The sequence below is a fragment of the Nerophis ophidion genome, linkage group LG02 (assembly GCF_033978795.1).
Source record: "Nerophis ophidion isolate RoL-2023_Sa linkage group LG02, RoL_Noph_v1.0, whole genome shotgun sequence".
NCBI lineage: Eukaryota > Metazoa > Chordata > Actinopteri > Syngnathiformes > Syngnathidae > Nerophis > Nerophis ophidion.
The window spans coordinates 78,503,866-78,522,937 of record NC_084612.1 but is presented as its reverse complement, the minus strand read 5'-3'; the positions used below and the strand labels follow the sequence as shown (position 1 = coordinate 78,522,937).

Sequence of the window (19,072 nt, the reverse complement as noted above, 5' to 3'; positions counted from 1 at the left end):
GTGCGTAGATAACAAGGAGCAGGTGAACTAATGAGCTACCATGGTGACGGACTAAACAGGAAATAAAGACGTTAAACAACAGGGTGATACTAAAATGGAACAATAGACCAGAATATGTACAGATCCGAGCAGCGGATCCCAACAATATTGTGAAAAAAAAAACACAATATTGTTCGCAACTCGGTGCCATTTTAGGACTCTCATACACACACTGTAATGATGGCGTATGTTGAAGCACAGTACGTCTGACTATGGTAGCTGTAATGTGCTGACAATGCATCAAGCGGCTTTGTAGCTAACCATAGATTTTTGATCATCAACAAAACATTGAAGTTTTCGGCTTTCTAGCTTCCGGGTACTTGCTAGCTTAATTTATTGAACAGGCTTCAACCTGCAGTCCACACATACCGCTTATGTGTGATTGCCATCTACTGGTCACATTTATCACTACACCATGTAGCAAATAGAGCGTTTTCCGTTCGGGCTCCAGTACTCTGGAATGCCCTCCCGGTAACAGTTCGAGATGCTACCTCAGTAGAAGCATTTAAGTCTCACCTTAAAACTCATCAGGGACGGCGTGGCGCAGTGGGAGAGTGGCCGTGCGCAACCCGAGGGTCCCTGGTTCAAATCCCACCTAGTACCAACCTCGTCACGTCCGTTGTGTCCTGAGCAAGACACTTCACCCTTGCTCCTGATGTGTGCTGGTTGGCGCCTTGCATGGCAGCTCCCTCCGTCAGTGTGTGAATGTGTGTGTGAATGGGTAAATGTGGAAGTAATGTCAAAGCGCTTTGAGTACCTTGAAGGTAGAAAAGCGCTATACAAGTACAACCCATTTATCATTTATTTATCTGTATACTCTAGCCTTTAAATAGACCTCCTTTTTAGACCAGTTGATCTACCGCTTCTTTTCTTTCTCCTATGTCCCCCCCTCCCTTGTGGAGGGGGTCCGGTCCGATGACCATGGATGAAGTACTGGCAGTCCAGAGTCGAGACCCAGGATGGACCGCTCGTCGGGACCCAGGATGGACCGCTCGCCTGTATCGGTTGGGGACATCTCTACGCTGCTGATCCGCTTGAAATGGTTTCCTGTGGACGGGACTCTCGCTGCTGTCTTGGAGCCACTATGGATTGAACTTTCACAGTATCATGTTAGACCCGCTCGACATCCATTGCTTTCGGTCCCCTAGAGGGGCGGGGGGTTGCCCACATCTGAGGTCCTCTCCAAGGTTTCTCATAGTCAGCATTGTCACTGGCGTCCCACTGGATGTGAATTCTCCCTGTCCACTGGGTGTGAGTTTTCCTTGCCCTTTTGTGGGTTCTTCCGAGGATGTTGTAGTCGTAATGATTTGTGCAGTCCTTTGAGACATTTGTGATTTGGGGCTATATAAATAAACATTGATTGATTGATTGATAAGATTGCTGCAAGGTCGGTAAGCACAACCAGAATTAGTATGTACATCTTGCACACGCAGGATTTGTAGCGCGTCTTCTAGGGCGAACAAGACAGTAATAGTTGACCTGGCCTGAGTGTGTATTGTTGTCAATGACTACCTCGCACAAGGTGACTGTACTACAACATAATTGCACATATAGTTGACCATCACAGGAAGTAAACCAACGAGATTGTGTTTAGCTCCCGTTTCCAGGTGAGCAAAGGGATGATGAGAGGAAAGTCAAACGATCTCCCGGGCCTAATTAATGAGTCATGTGGGATGGGTCGTGTACTTGTGGAAAACACCAACAAAGAAGTCATTATTTACTCCCGGGCAACGGCGAGCAAGCATCCCATTTTCATGTCAGCGGCGTCCATTAGCTCCCCTTCTTGCTTTTAGCATTTGTGGATAAAGAGGTGCCTCATTTTGCCTTTTGCTGACATGAAGGAGGTAATTAGCATGGCGTGTATAACAAGCTGCTTATTTGCCTGGCTGGGATCCTTGCAGGGGGAAGGCGGCACGTGGCATCGCCATGTCTACCCTCTGGGCCGCCATCTTTAGCACGGAGCAGCAGGCTTGGGAAGAGGAGGCTCGTAATGCTTTGTTTTTAGTATCGTTACAAAGAACGCAGCAATGAAGTTATTCCTCAAAAAGCATTCCATGCATGGCTAGTTCAAAATAATCTACAGCAGGGGTCAGCAACCTTTTTGAAAGCAAGAACTACTTCTTGGGCACTGATTCATGCCAAGGGCTACCAGTTTGATACACACTTCAATACATTGCCAGAAATAGCCAATTTGCTCAATTTACCTTTAATAAATAAATAAATAAATAAATAAATAAATAAATATATATATATATATATATATATATATATATATATATATATATATATATATATATATATATATATATATATATATATATATATCCATCCATCCATCCATTTTCTACCGCTTATTCCCTTTCGGGGTCGCGGGGGGCGCTGGCGCCTATCTCAGCTACAATCAGGTGGAAGGCAGGGTACACCCTGGACAAGTCGCCACCTCATCACAGGGCTAACACAGATAGACAGACAACATTCACACTCACATTAACATATATATATATATATATATATATATATATATATATATATATATATAAAATCTCCTGATGATTGAGGGAACCCCTCATGAAACAGTTCTGTAGAGACGAAGTAGTCTTGTGATTTTTCCCACACCTACATATATATATATATATATATATATATATATATATAAATATATATATATATATATATATAAAATGTGTATTTCTGTCAGTCATTTCCTTTTACGGAAGGTTTTTTGTAGAGGATAAATGATGAAAAAAAACACTTGATTGAACGTTTCAAAAGAGGAGAAAACACGAAAAAAAATTAAAATTAAATTTGGAAACATACTTTATCTTCAATTTCAACACTTTGAAATTCAAAATTCAACCGAAAAAAATTAATAAAAAAACTAGCCGATTCGAATCTTTTTAAAAAAATCAAAAAAAATAATTTATGGAACATCATTAGTAATTTTTCCTGATTGGGATTAATTTTAGAATTTTGATGACATGTTTTAAATATGTTAAAATCCAATCTGCACTTTGTTAGAATATATAACAAATTGGACCAAGCTATATTTCTAACAAAGACAAATCATTATTTCTTCTAGATTTTCCAGAACAACATTTTTTTTTTAAATGTTGTAATAAAATAAAATTGGTAATACAATTTAAATTTGATTCTACAGATTTTCTAGATTGAACATTAATCAAAATAAGTTTGAAGAAATATTTCACAAATAGTCTTCATCGAAAAAACAGAAGCTAAAATGAAGAATTAAATTAAAATGTATTTATTATTCTTTAAAATAAAAAAATTGATTTACTTGAACATTGATTTCAATTGTCAGGAAAGAAGAGGAATGAATTTAAAAGGTAAAAAGATATATGTGTTTAAAAACCCTAAAATAATTTTTAAGGTAGTAATTTTTTTTCTAAAATTGTCTTTCTGAAAGTTATAAGAAGCAAAGTAAAAAAAAAAAAATGAATTCATTTAAACAAGTGAAGTTTTTAAAATATTTTCTTGGATTTTTAAATTCTACTTGAGTTTGGTTTTTCTTAGAATTAAAAATGTCGAGCAAAGCGAGACCAGCTTGCTAGTAAATAAATAACATTTAAAAAATCGAGGCAGCTCACTGGTAAGTGCTGCTATTTGAGCTATTTTTAGAACAGGCCAGCGGGCGACTCAGCTTTACTTTGCACCTGGGCTCCTGGGTTTTTGCCTTCCGTACTTTGGGACGCTCTTTGATAGAACAGAACAGGACTTGTTGTAAATGGTCAAATCCAAAATGTCAAATCTTAAAAGTTCCATGTTGAAGTCCCTCAGCTGGTTCCTGCATGCTTGTTGGCAGACCACAAAGAAGACATTTGCATGGCCGCCACACTGCACCGGGACCCCATAAACAGTCTTAATGGGATTTGTCAAAATGTGGGCCAAGAGGGAATGTGAGGAGCCTCCCCCCCGGGGGCCGTGGTGCGAGCCGGGGGTCTTAGAGGGAGATGAGCCGCTCTGAGCCGGTGTGGGCATCAAGTCTCTCATCCCACAACAACTTTGGTCCGCTTCTCCTTCAAGTTAGAACTCGCACTGGTGCTCAGGTTAGCGCTCCCGAGTCTTTCCGAATATACAGTATTTCCTTGAATGGCCGCCGAGTATGCACCTGCCTTGAATTAACGCCGGGTCAAACTCGTTTCACAGAATATTATTTTTATTAGCGCATGTCTAGAATTTTCACCGGGTCAAACTCGTCACGTCACGAGTGACACTTCACCTGTCATCATTTTTAAGAATGGAAGAAGATGATTTCAATCATTTGAAATCGCATAAAGGGAAGAAGATTAAGAGCTATTCAGTAGGATTTAAGGTCCAAGCTATTGAATTTGCTAAAAAGAACAGTAAGCAGCTATGTTTTATTGAAATACCGTAGCTGCGTGTGTCAAATATGAGTCATTAAATGACTCCCGCCTCCTGGTGGTAGAGGGCGCTAGTGATCCTTCTTGCGACTACTCGGCTGCAGAAGAAGTGACAACAAGCAGCAAGAGTGAGCAGCGATCCTTTATTTTTTCCTCTCGCTTGCACTTTTAACATGGAGGATTACATATCTAAAATAAAACAGTTTTCTAAACTGGACTTTCAATGGAAGCAGGAGGTAATAAAGGAAGATCTCCATCGAGACAGAGAGACTTTTAAAACTGAAGAAAGATAAGGGAGACTTCTATAAACAAGTTATCGATGCTTTTGATCAGAAGGAGCTGCGCATGGACTTCATTTATAAGTAAAGGTAAGACCATAATAACGTTTTGTTTTATTTAAATGTGCTTTTCACGATGGTACATCACACTCAAATGTATAAGCACAGGTCTAAATTTACCGCATGCCTTTGGTAAGTGCCGGAGTGAGAAGAGGTTTTGAATTAATTAGCGCCCCGGCGGCAATTCAAGGAAATAGCGTAAAGCTGCCAGTTGTTCTCCCAGACATTCCGGCATGCTGGCCCGCGTCCAAACACAGCCGCTCCGTGCTTTACCGCCAACTTCCTGTGCGGACCGCCTCGCAGCCAGCACCTAACCAGGCCAGAACGCCGGCCGGCCTTTGGAGAGCCGACGCCCACAAAGTGACTGACGCCTGCTACCTGTTTATGGAGTGTGGAGATGGTGGCGGCAGTTTGTGAGCGCAGCAATCGATGTGACCAAGAAAGTGGTGCATCACAGAAAATGGAGCTTTTACTCTACAAAAGAAAAAAATAATAGTGGTTCCATCAAAGACATATGAAAAAAAGTACAATTTGCAGTCCATGTTTGCAAAGTGTGTTCACGCTGCTTGAAGACACTCTGACTGTAACTATCTGAGGCTTTTTAACAAACTACTTTTTAACAAACTACTGCAACACGGACGTTAAAGTGCGCTGATTTCCAAGATACTCCTTGTACTATTGTACGTTTCCCACTAGGGCTGGAAGACATGGCCTTTTATTAATATCTCCATATGTTTATACACCACATATATATCTCCATATTTGGCCTTAGCCTTGAATGAACACTTGATGCATATAATGACAGCAGTATGATGATTCTATGTGTCTACATTCAAACATTCTTCTTCATACTGCATTCATATATGCTCCTTTTAAACTTTCATGCAGAGAGGGAAATCACAACTAAAAGTGTATTTATGAAACAGTTATTGGCACAGTGTCACAAACATTCATGTCATTTCCAAAACAGAAAGTGCAAGATTGTCAGAGACATTTTAAAACAAGCTATGAGTGCAGTTTTGTGCATGATGTCACTAAGTTGACATATCAAAACAACAACACTTTCATCTCCGTAATATCGCTAAAATTCGCTCCATTCTGTCCACTAAAGACGCTGAGATCATTATCCATGCGTTTGTTACGTCTCGCCTCGACTACTGTAACGTATTATTTTCGGGTCTCCCCATGTCTAGCATTAAAAGATTACAGTTGGTACAAAATGCGGCTGCTAGACTTTTGACAAGAACAAGAAAGTTTGATCACATTACGCCTGTACTGGCTCACCTGCACTGGCTTCCTGTGCACTTAAGATGTGACTTTAAGGTTTTACTACTTACGTATAAAATACTACACGGTCTAGCTCCATCCTATCTTGCCGATTGTATTGTACCATATGTCCCGGCAAGAAATCTGCGTTCAAAGGACTCCGGCTTGTTAGTGATTTCCAAAGCCCAAAAAAAGTCTGCGGGCTATAGAGCGTTTTCCGTTCGGGCTCCAGTACTCTGGAATGCCCTCCCGGTAACAGTTCGAGATGCCACCTCAGTAGAAGCATTTAAGTCTCACCTTAAAACTCATTTGTATACTGTAGCCTTTAAATAGACTCCCTTTTTAGACCAGTTGATCTGCTGTTTCTTTTCTTTTTCTTCTATGTCCCACTCTCCCCTGTGGAGGGGGTCCGGTCCGATCCGGTGGCCATGTACTGCTTGCCTGTGTATCGGCTGGGGACATCTCTGCGCTGTTGATCCGCCTCGACATCTCTGCGCTGCTGATCCGCCTCCGCTTGGGATGGTTTCCTGCTGGCTCCGCTGTGAACGGGACTCTCGCTGCTGAGTTGGACCCGCTTTGGACTGGACTCTCGCGACTGTGTTGGATCCATTGTGGATTGAACTTTCACAGTATCATGTTAGACCCGCTCGACATCCATTGCTTTCCTCCTCTCTAAGGTTCTCATAATCATTATTGTCACAGACGTCCCACTGGATCATTATTGTCACCGATGTCCCACTGGGTGTGAGTTTTCCTTGCCCTTATGTGGGCCTACCGAGGATGTCGTGGTGGTTTGTGCAGCCCTTTGAGACACTAGTGATTTAGGGCTATATAAGTAAACATTGATTGATTGATTGATTGATAAATTAAAGTGCACTTTTTGTACAGAACGCCACTACAATAGTTTAAAACAAATAAAGTGCACTTTTGTGCATGATGTCATACAAGATATTTCAATAAGTGTCAAATAAAAATGAGCTGCATGATAGGAAATCAAATCGCTATGTGGTAGGTTCCTGCGGACGTTATCTCCTTCTGTTGTTGACTATTTTTTTCCACGCAGTGTTGATCTGGAAATAGTTTCTTCGGCATTTTGTGGGTGTGGCACCGAACGGAGATGTTGACATGCGGAGTTTCAAGCACTTTTCAAATGATGTACATTAGTAGTGTTGCTAGTTTTTGTAGCAACGCTTTTGCCGCATAATTGTTCAACATCTTCCCGCTTGAAGCCAAACCACCGCCAGAAGATGCACCCCCTGCTGTTATTCTTGGGAATTAATTCTTACTCCATCTGTTACTAGATTGGCACCTTCTTTCTCTCGTATTACCACCCGCACCACACTGTTAGCATCACAGCTAACGTTGCCATGTCACTACCTCTCTGCTCGGTGAGGGCGTGTGACGTTGCACACCTGACGGATGGAAGAAGGTGCGCTTGTTTTAAGTCTCAGTGAGAAGGAGAGACAAGAAAGAGAGAGAAGAGCCTGTAGTGTAATGCCCGCCTGCGTGAGAATATACTCCAGTATCACCACAGAGTCATTTTCTACATCGCACAGAGACAAACCCACGATATATCCAGTATATTCATATATCGCCCAGCCCTATTTCGGACTATCAGGCGCACTTAAAATGCTTAGATTGTTTCAAAAATCACATACAAGCTAGTGTGCCTAATGTATGTTGTGATTATTGTTTTGATTACCGACCTCAAAGCCATTTTATTTGGTGTATGGTGTAATGGTAAATGTGACCGGTAGATGGCAGTCACACACACTAGATACGTGTGGACTGCATGTTGACGCCCGTTCAATAAATGACACAAGCAAGTACCCGTAGGTGAGCAAGCCCACAACTTTGATGTTTCATTAAAAACCTGTCAGCATGTTTTAGTACGACTTTGGTAAGCGACCAAGCCGCACCGCTTGATGGATTGTCGGAGAATCAGGACTACCATAGTCAGACGTACTGTGCTTCAACCTACAGGTATTATTATGGTGTGTGCTTTAAGACCCCAACATGACACCTAATAGGAATTATTATCTGCCTTTTTTTCCCGACCCATTACACAAAACGTTAAAATAATACACACTCAGCCCAGGTCAACCATTAAATTACACTTACTGTATTTTTCGTAGTATGAGGCGTACTTCTAATCCTTTCATTTTCTCAATGAATGACGCTAGCAAGTACCCATAAGCAATCAAGACCAAAACTTTGATGTTTCATTGAGAATATAGAAGATGACACACGGCGCTCAAAAATCTGTCAAAACATTTTAGTTCGATTTCAGTTATACGAAGCCCGCACCGCTTGATGGATTGTCGGCACATTACGGCTAACATAGTCAGACGTACTGTGCTTCAACATAGGGGGTTTACTATAGTGTGTGTATAAGGGCCCCAAGATGGCACTGCTTAGGACCAAATCAGATGTGGCTTCTGATGTTACGAACTCACATAACGTTACCACCATAAATTCACATTGTTTTAAATATCCTTGTTGGTCTGAAAGGTGTCATTTTACCCAAGACAGTCAATTTATTGCGAGCCAAAGATACAATTGTGTGTCTAAAAAATGATAAATGTTGCTGATTTCGATGTCAAATATTTCACTGCTTCAATGACATTGGAAACGTCAATCTGCCTTACCGAGTTCGACAGTGGGGGAGTGGTTTGTGGTTGGAGGAAAACTGTAGCCAGCAGGTTGGGTAAGTTTGCACAAAGTATCAGATTGGTATCGCCGATACCAGCCTGAATTTTACTTGGAATAGGATCGGAAAGAAAATCAGTGGTCTCGCACATCCCTAGCTTATAGACTTGTGCGACCAATGTTTGTACAAAATAAAATCAGGTGGGTGTGGCTTATATTCAGGAGTGCTCCTATTACTATTAACTATCTGTCATTTAGCTGCTCTTATTTATTTATTTAGTTTGCCTTTTCAAATGCAAATGCAGAGTACAAATTTCACCACACCTAGTGTGTGTGTGACCATCATTGGTACTTTAACTTAATAATAGTATTCATTTTCTCTACGTCCAGTAAAAAAAAAAACAGCATCCATCTATATCCTGTCAAAAAAGAACTATGTGTGTTGTTTGGGAACAGTTGGTAATGTTTACGTGCAGCAAAACCTTTCATGAACTCGCAGTTATGATTTTGGCCACTAAAAACTAAGGTTTTGGTCATTGTTTTCTCTAAATGCATACATTTGTCTAAATATGGCCAAGGACACACATTTTTGTGGGTTTCCTGCAGCTCATTTTTATCACTAAAGGAAAAATGTAATCTGCAAGAGAGAATTATTTTATTATTTTTAAACATGTTTCTTTTTTTTTTGGAGTGGTCAGCTAGGAGTGTCCCTCTGTCTCCGACTCCCTCCTCATCATGTGACTTGAGTGCAGGTCTGTCATGACATTGCTTACTAGTTTCAACTGTTTTCCCCCCCGTTGTGTAATACAATCAACAGGGTTTATTCCGTGAAGTAAGAAGTCATCTTCCCGAGACAAGAAAGCTTTAAACGAGTGGAGTTTGCACGCTTTCATGTTTCGCGCTGCAGAAAAGACCTCATTCATAATTAAGGATAACAGACGATATTCAATATGAAAGGAACCCAAATCCTTTGTCGTTATCGCTCTTGTTCCGCACATAAAGTTGAGGAGCGTTTTGATTAATTGTGGCTTAAAAGGTTCTCTAAAGCACTAATTCCGACCGCAGTCTGGAAGCCTTGAAAAATCCTCAAACAGAATATGTCAGAATGCGGCGCTGGAGTATTCCATCCGCGCGCGCGAGTCTGGCCGATAGGCTCAGCTTCGATTAGACGGAAGTATCCCCCAGGTGAGCGTCAAGCTCCGTTCCACTGCAACTGGAGTTCAAATGAGAAGTCAACAGTATTTAGTGGAATAAAAGCCAGAGATTAAAGAAAGGTTGGCAGCCCAGCACGAGCCATTGATTTATCATTGAAGTGTGGTTCTGCTGCGTCGTGGCCGCCCAACAGATGGAGGAGATGCTTTCTGTCCTGGTGGAAACAACTTCAAGCGTGGGACGTTTACTTCAACGCAGGGTCGGCCGCACAACGTTTATTTCAAACAAACGGATGACTTTATTGTTTTGGAAGTGCGTCTTTCTGAGCTCAACTAATTATGTGCAAAGTTATGTGCAAAAAATGTGTCTCCTCAGAACCCAAACCTGCACTGAATGTTGTTCAAAGGAAAGGCCATGTAACACACTGGTAAAAATGCCTTTTTTGCAATGTGTTGCTGCCATTAAACTGTAAGTTCATGATTATTTGCCAAAAAAAAAAGAAGTTTCCTGGTGTGAAGATGAAATATCTTGTCTTTGCAGTCTATTCAATTGAATATAAGTTGAATAGGATTTGTTGTATTTTCTTTTTATTTACCATTTGGTGACAACTTCACTGATTTCGGATTTTGGTATTTGGGTTTTTGTAGAAAATGCACTTCTTTTTAGCAAAGGTGTAGAAATGATGGAGCTGAATAGTCGCGCATATTATCTAAAGTAGAGCCATGTGTTACATTCTAGTGCCTGGAACATGTCACACTTGTATTATTCTTCACCCAGAGGGAAGTGTAGGTAGAAAGTTGTCACGGTGGGGTTGGGGGGTCGCAGCTTGCTGTGGGGTCCTCCTCCCAGGAAGGCAGACGGACTACTCGGAACATGGCATTTAGGTAAAACCATGATTGAATTTTAACTAAAAAAAAGGTACAAACAAAAAGCGCTCACAGCGGAGGCACAACTTGGCTAAGGAACAAAACACATCAACAGACTACGAACATAAATCCAACAACACTTACTATGAACTACAAACATAAATCCAACAACACTTACTATGACTTGATATGAGCTGCATGAACTTTGGCATGAACAAACTGGCATGGACTTCGGCATGAAAAGAACACAATGACACCAGAAGGACTGACTGGAAATGACAAGCTTAAATACTGATGTGTTGATTGAAAACAGGTGCGTGGGTTCAAATGAATCAGGTGCGTGAGTCGTGAGGACAGGTGAACTGATTGGTAGTCATGGTGACAAAACAGGGAGTGGAAAAACAGGAACTGACAGAGTGCAAAAGTCAACAGAACATAGCCAAACAAGACATGATCAAAAAGACATGACAGAAATATTCAACAACAAAACCTAGTGCAGCAGTGCAAAGCAAAACAAAGATCCAAAGCACCCTGATTGGCCAACCAGGAACATGTGTGTCCTGATTGCCACTCAGGGACAGGTGAGGAAGTCGGCAGGTGGACAGGAGAACAGGTGACACAAGGAGACAAACAAGAAGTGGAACTGAAAGTAAGTCATGATCTGTTCATGCTTTTAATCTAAAAACACTAATTGGTTTAGATCTTGTCTTTGCAGTCCAGTCAATTGAATATAAGTTGAAAATGGTTTGTTGTATTCTATTTGTATTTAATCTAGCATTTACACAACCTGACAACTTCACTGCTTTTGACTTCTGTACATCCATCGCAATGCATGATGGGAAACATGCAAACCGCTCTCTCAACACTTACATCATTATTAATTATTTCGTATATTCATTAAATTAATACAATATGTTCCTTTACGGGCTTCACGGTGGCAGAGGGGTTAGTGCGTCTGCCTCACAATACGAAGGTCCTGCAGTCCTGGGTTCAAATCCAGGCTCGGGATCTTTCTGTGTGGAGTTTGCATGTTCTCCCCGTGAATGCGTGGGTTCCCTCCGGATACTCCGGCTTCCTCCCACTTCCAAAGACATGCACCTGGGGATAGGTTGATTGGCAACACTAAATTGGCCCTAGTGTGTGAATGTGAGTGTGAATGTTGTCTGTCTATCTGTGTTGGCCCTGTGATGAGGTGGCGACTTGTCCAGGGTGTACCCCGCCTTCCGCCCGATTGTAGCTGAGATAGGCGCCAGCGCCCCCCGCGACCCCGAAAGGGAATAAGCGGTAGAAAATGGATGGATGGATGGATGTTCCTTTACATTGCAGTTGACTTGTTTTCTTTTTAGCCCAGTCAAAAAGTTTGGACAAAGTGCACTAAAGTTTGGACAAAGTGCACAAAAGTATGAAACCAAATAGAGGACAATGAAATAAGGCGGGCTGCAAATGTGCCTGGAGTTGGAGAGCCCTGTTTGAAAGGAGAAAGTAAATAATTATTGGCTGTGATCACAACATTCAGCCTCTGTCGCTCCCTCTGGAAGGCAATTATTTGGAGCAGGTGCATGGTGTGAGCTTTTAGGGCGCACCATAAATGAGCTCTGGAGTTGGTCGAGTCACACTAATGGCTCGGGCCCTTTGAAGAATATGTCATAAAGAAGGCACATTAAATAAACACCTTATGCTTTCATTGCATATGTAGCCTGATTATTGCTGTTATTTGTTCATTTGCTCCAAGGAAAGTGGTTTATGAGCTCCAGCTAATGCAGAAGAAGGCTGCAGCACCAGCACCAGGACCAGCACCAGCACCTTGACCTGGCAGCACCTCTCTCATGGGTACCACTTGAAATATGTGTGCTAAAGGACGTTCTTGCCCTCTTGTATACCATTCCTACAATGATGACAGATAAAATTCTGCTTCTAAAAGATGTTCGTAGGAGACAAAACGACACCGCCAAACAAACAAATGTGTCGTAAGGACTGCTACTCATGTTCCTTAGAAGAAGAACAATAGTAAGACGTTTTCAAAATAATCTTAAAACTCTCCTGAAGTTTTCACCTCAGGAATAATATTGTATTTTCCGGACTAAATTACAGAAGAAAAAATTATTTTCCATTTATTAGCCGCACCGGACTATAAGCCGCATATCCAGTATATACCGATACAAAATATTCTGGAAGTGTTCATCTACATACCTTAATTGTCCCCAAATGGTGTCTGCAACAGGGCAGTAAAATGGCCGATCAAGCAAAACAGAAGTCATGGTCATGGACCCCCTAGCTGCGGAAGCTAGCTCTCTAATCAGCTAAACAGACTTAATAACTCCACGCTGACTTTCTGGTGGATCTTACAGAGGAATTTGTGAAAGTTAAACAAGACAAAAATAATGCTGTTGTACGTTAATAATACTAACGCAGACACTTGTATACGTGTTAGCAAATTAGCTCATGCAAATGACATTAGCATGGGACGGTTTAGTAAGTGAGAATTAATTTAGTTATATTGTAAAACTTCAGAATTGGAAGCCGAACGGCACTCAGTTTGAAAAAAAATCCATAAAGCACTACCGGCCTACTTTCTAGGTGTATTTGTTGGTTTGTTTGTTTTTTAAATATTTTTAACAAGACTGTTATCGGAGAAATTTGCTGCACCGTCATATAAGGCGCAGGATGCAATGCGCAAGAAAAAAGTAACGGCTTATATTCGGGAATTTATGGTAGTTGCTGCCTTGGTAGCTACGATTGGCGATATGGTTTAAGCAAATAATTAGAGCTGTTAACGTTAATAAATTTGATTAATAAAAATAAAACATCAAATTATCATAAAATTAATGAAGACTAATCACTGTTGGTTTTGACCGCCAGGTGTGTATATGTATATATATATATGTATATATATATATATATATATATATATATATATATATATATATATATATATATATAGAAGGCGTGGACAGCTGAGAGCGAAACGGGGGATGGGGGATAGGCAAGGGGGGCGAGGTGGGGGGTGGGGGGCGCAGCTGTTTCCGCCGTTCCAGCTGCGAGTCCAAATTGTTTTTGTGCCTCCACAGATCTTCACAGCAGCAGAGTGCTGTTTGTTTGCTGTGAGCGATTGTGAGGAGAGCTTCTTCTTAACGCTGGCTTCATCGCTCCCAAACACACCCCTCAAAAAAAGGAGGTCTCCACAAAAACAGTGTTTGTACCTGCAAACGAGGGTTGTCACAATACCAATAATTTAGTACCAGTACCAAAATGCGCATCGATACTTTTCATCCATCCATCCATCCATTTCCTACCGCTTATTCCCTTTCGGGGTCGCGGGGGGGCGCTGGCGCCTATCTCAGCTGCAATCGGGCGGAAGGCAGGGTACACCCTGGACAAGTCGCCACCTCATCGCAGGGCCAACACAGATAGACAGACAACATTCACACTCACATTCACACACTAGGGCCAATTTTAGTGTTGCCAATCAACCTATCCCCAGGTGCATGTCTTTGGAAGTGGGAGGAAGCCGGAGTACCCGGAGGGAACTCACGCATTCACGGGGAGAACATGCAAACTCCACACAGAAAGATCCCGAGCCTGGATTTGAACCCAGGACTGCAGGAACTTCGTATTGTGAGGCAGACGCACTAACCCCTCTGCCACCGTGAAGCCCCGATACTTTTCAATGATTTTCCAATTAAAAGGAACTACTGGCTTTATTTGAACAGAAAATCTTCCACTGCCAGTCGAAGAACCTGCTTTCTGGGTCACGGGGCATTTCCACCTGCATGTACACCAGGTACTCATTTCCACCTGCATGTACACCAGGTACTCATTTCCTCCTGGCTACTTAAGCTCTCCAGTCCCTTCACTTGGCACCAGTAGATTTCCTGATGTTTCACCCTTCCAGTCGTGTACATTTCCTCTGCTTTGGCTCCACACGCTCTTCTCCTTCCCAGTCCCATCTTTACCGTTCAATCAATCAATCAATCAATGTTTATTTATATAGCCCCAAATCACAAATGTCTCAAAGGACTGCACAAATCATTACGACTACAACATCCTCGGAAGAACCCACAAAAGGGCAAGGAAAACTCACACCCAGTGGGCAGGGAGAATTCACATCCAGTGGGACGCCAGTGACAATGCTGACTATGAGAAACCTTGGAGAGGACCTCAGATGTGGGCAACCCCCCCCCCCCTCTAGGGGACCGAAAGCAATGGATGTCGAGCGGGTCTAACATGATACTGTGAAAGTTCAATCCGTAGTGGCTCCAAGACAGCAGCGAGAGTCCCGTCCACAGGAAACCATCTCAAGCGGATCAGCAGCGTAGAGATGTCCCCAACCGATACAGGCGAGCGGTCCATCCTGGGTCCCGACGAGCGGTCCATCCTGGGTCTCGACTCTGGACAGTCAGTACTTCATCCATGGTCATCGGACCGGACCCCCTCCACAAGGGAGGGGGGGACATAGGAGAAAGAAAAGAAGCGGCAGATCAACTGGTCTAAAAAGGAGGTCTATTTAAAGGCTAGAGTATACAGATGAGTTTTAAGATGAGACTTAAATGCTTCTACTGAGGTAGCATCTCGAACTGTTACCGGGAGGGCATTCCAGAGTACTGGAGCCCGAACGGAAAACGCTCTATAGCCCGCAGACTTTTTTCTCTTCTGTTTCTCACACTTTAGTTGTGCGTCCTTACTTATTTCTGTTCTCACTCCTTTTTGAGCGCCGGTTGTGTCATCACTTGTATTTGTACCGGATGTTTCTGCCTGCAAATAACTTCATGTGGGATGTAGATGCCACCAAAACGCGTAGCAAGCAACATGAAATCGCCTCCAGTCTTTTATGGCTGACATCTTTAGGCTGATGAAGGCCCGCCCACAATTCAAACTGGAACTCTTTAGAAAACCAAGCTAAAGCCACAGGTTTCGTCCCCGTGTGAAGTTGGCCCCGCACCTGGGAGCCCTGCAAGTCCAGCCAGGTGACAGCACTTACCGACATTTTGAAACGTTAATATCTCTCAGAAGAAAGCAGTCCAATCTAGAATGTTTGCAGCACAAACCAATGAGACTAACCATCCATCCATTTTCTACCGTTTGTCCCTTTTGGAGTCGTGGGGGGTGCTGCATTGTTGCGGAAGGCAGTCTACACCCTGGACAAGTCCCCACTCAACACAGGGCCAACACAGATAGAGAGACAACATTCACACACTAGGGCTTCATTTGGAATTAATTTTGACCTTTGTTTGACCTAAAAAATGATATTTAGTAACTCGGAAACAAAAGCAGCACAAACCAATGGGACTCTTTTGACATAGTTCAGGACTGTTTATATGTAATTACAACTTAATTACATGTTAATAACATATGAAACATAATACGTTCATAACTTAAAAACTATAATAGCCACTATAATGTTTGCAGCACAAATGCAGCACAAACAAACAAAAGTATTTGGACTTTATTTGGACTTAATTTGGGGACGGTTTGAATAACCTAAAAAAATATAATTTTAATATCTCGGAAACAAAAGCAGCTCAAACAAATGGGATTGGTTTAGGCAGGTTTTGACATAGTCCAAAACTGTTTACTTGTAATTACAACTTAATTACATGTTAATAACATATGAAACATAATACGTTCATAACTTAAAAACTATAATAGCCACTATAATTTTTGCAGCACAAATGCAGCACAAACAAACAAAAGTATTTGGACTTTATTTGGAACTTAATTACATAAAATCCATAAAACTTTAACTTAAAAACTATAATGGCTGGACCAAACATTTTTGGAACACACAGCAGCACAAATGAATGAGACTATTTTGGCTTAATTTAGACTTCATTTGGTGGGCTGGGTGACCTTTGATTGACCTACATAATCATTTGTAATAACTCAGAAAAAAAAGCAGCACAAACGAGCATTTCAACTCCACAAAGCAATGAGATTATTTTGGAAGAAAGTGTCACCTGTAAACATCATTTTTAGGTCCAGAAGCATAAGTGGCAATGTTCTCAGCATTAGCGGCGCCCTTTGCTGTGACGCTTGGCGGGCGTCGTGGTGCGGGTGGCGCTCTTTCGAGATGCAGATCGGGCTCGTACACAGCGTGAAAGTAAAAAATATTGGTTTATTTCAACTAAAAACAGACTAAGAACAGAAACACTGGAACTAGGCACAAAAGGCAAAACAAACAGAACTAGCATGCATGTGTGTGTGTGTGTGTGTGTATAGTGTTTATTGTGATATATGTTCTTCACAGAAAATGAGCCAAAGTCAGTGAGTCTCAGTTTGAAAAATGAATGAATTGTATCATTTTACTTTGAATAAAAAAAGAAGAGGGGTCCCACAGACCCGAACACCACGCAAGGTTTGATCACTGCCCGCCATGAAATACCTTAATGGCATGTTTAACGATTTGAAAGCATGTCTGCTGTGGTGAAGCTCAGGTGGGAATGTGACATCTGAAGTGCATACAAATGAACACGCGTGTTAATTTAATACTCTGGGTTTTATGGAGCAGATAAACTCCGACAGGGATACGCTGTTTATTTTTTCTCCTTCCTCGCCAACAGAAATTTAATTATTGGCAGCAGTTGCGCGGCGTAGTAAAGCACTCGGGACTTTAATAAGCGTGGAATGGCCAGCTGTGAACTATTAAGCATGGAGCAGGACAGCCCGCGACGCCCCCCGCGCAGCTGGACAAAATAAAAGGCCGACAGGGAGAGGAAGCCGCCCGGGACTTGCTTCCCGTCTTCAAAATAAAGGTCTTCACTCACCCGATACCATACGATCTCCCGGAGTCGTCCGTCCGTCTTGAAGTTGCACTTGAGGGTGACGGTCTCGCCCACGACCACGGGAGGCAGCGGCTCGATGGTGACCGTCAAGTATCCTGCCGAGACAAAACATCTTTTATGTGGAACTTGAAGCAAAGCGGCGACATGTCGGAGACTTTCTAGTGTGGCGAGCAGAAAAAGACTTCAATTCCATCCCATCTGGTGAAGACAATTTGAGTGGCGAGTTAGACACCTGTGCTCCAAGACGTCTCCGCCCCCTCCCAATTAACTCCAGTCATCTCTCATTCTGTATAAGTGGCTAATTGGAGCTCGTTAATGACTCCAATAATGGCTTTACTGCTAGAGGGGCTCGGGTTTTGGAAGACAAAGTTTGTTGGGAGGGACGGGAAGGGCAAGGTTGCTTTTTAGCCCAGAAACATCCCTGGCAGATCCTCGCTCAATTCCTGCTCCAAAAGTGCTACCTTTTCTTCTACGGACTCAAATAATAACACTGATTTTGTATCATCCATTACCTTGTGCTTAGGTCAGGTTGTTTAAAGACATGTACAAACTACAAAAGCAGTGAAGTTGTCACCTTGTGTAAATGCTAAATAAAAAGAGAATACAACAAATCCTTTTCAACTTATATTCAATTGAATAGACAACAAAGACAAGATATTTCATCTTCACACTGACTAACTGCTTTTCTTTTCTGCAAATAATCATGAACTTAGAGTTTAATGGCAGCAACACATGGCAAAAAAGGCATTTTTACCAGTGTGTTACATGGCCTTTCCTTTGAACAACACTCAGTGCAGGTTTGGGAACTGAAGAGACACATTTTTGAAGTGGAATTCTTTCCCATTCTTGCTTGATGTACAGCTTAAGTTGTTCAACAGTCTCCTGCCTCATATTTTAGCCTGCACACATTTTCAATGTCTGGACTACAGGCAGGCCAGTCTAGTACCCACACTCTTTCACTATGAAGCCACGCTGTTGTAACACCTGGCTTGGCATCGTCTTGCTGAAATAAGCAGGGGCGTCCATGATAACGTTGCTCCAAAAGCTGTATGTACCTTTCAGCATTAATGGTGCCTTCACACATGTGTAAGTTAGTCATGTCTTGTTCACTAATACACCCCCATACCATCACACATGTGTAAGTTAGTCATGTCTTGTTCACTAATACACCCCCATACCATCACACATGTGTAAGTTAGTCATGTCTTGTTCACTAATACACCCCCATACCATCACACATGCTGCCTGGAACACTTTCGCCCTAGAACAGTCCGGATGGATCTTTTACTCTTTGGTCTGGAGGACACAACATCCACAGTTTCCAAAAACGATTTGAAATGTGGACTCGTCAGACCACAGAACACTTTTCTATCTTAGATAAGCTCGGGTCCAGCAAAGCATTTCTGGGTGTTGTTGATGAACGGCTTTGGCTTTGCAAAGTAGAGTTTTAACTTGCATTTATAGATGTAGCGACCAACTGTAGTTACTTACAGCGGTTTTATGAAGTGTTCCTGAGCCCATGCGGTGATATCCTTTAGATATACACTATGTACATGTCTTTGCACATGTTGACTCCAACAGCGTGCAAAACAGAATGAGAAAAT

At 42.1% G+C, this 19,072-nt stretch overlaps 1 protein-coding gene across 2 annotated transcripts in view; it reads right to left on the bottom strand.

Moving 5' to 3' along the window:
* The window catches only part of igsf21a (immunoglobin superfamily, member 21a), a 419,808-nt gene that overhangs the window by 268,198 nt on the left and 132,538 nt on the right, over positions 1-19,072 (bottom strand). For both annotated transcript variants that reach the window (XM_061892205.1, XM_061892206.1), the window contains exon 2: positions 17,451-17,563. In XM_061892205.1, coding sequence (XP_061748189.1) covers positions 17,451-17,563 — 113 coding nt within the window. The remainder of the gene's footprint in view (positions 1-17,450; positions 17,564-19,072) is intronic.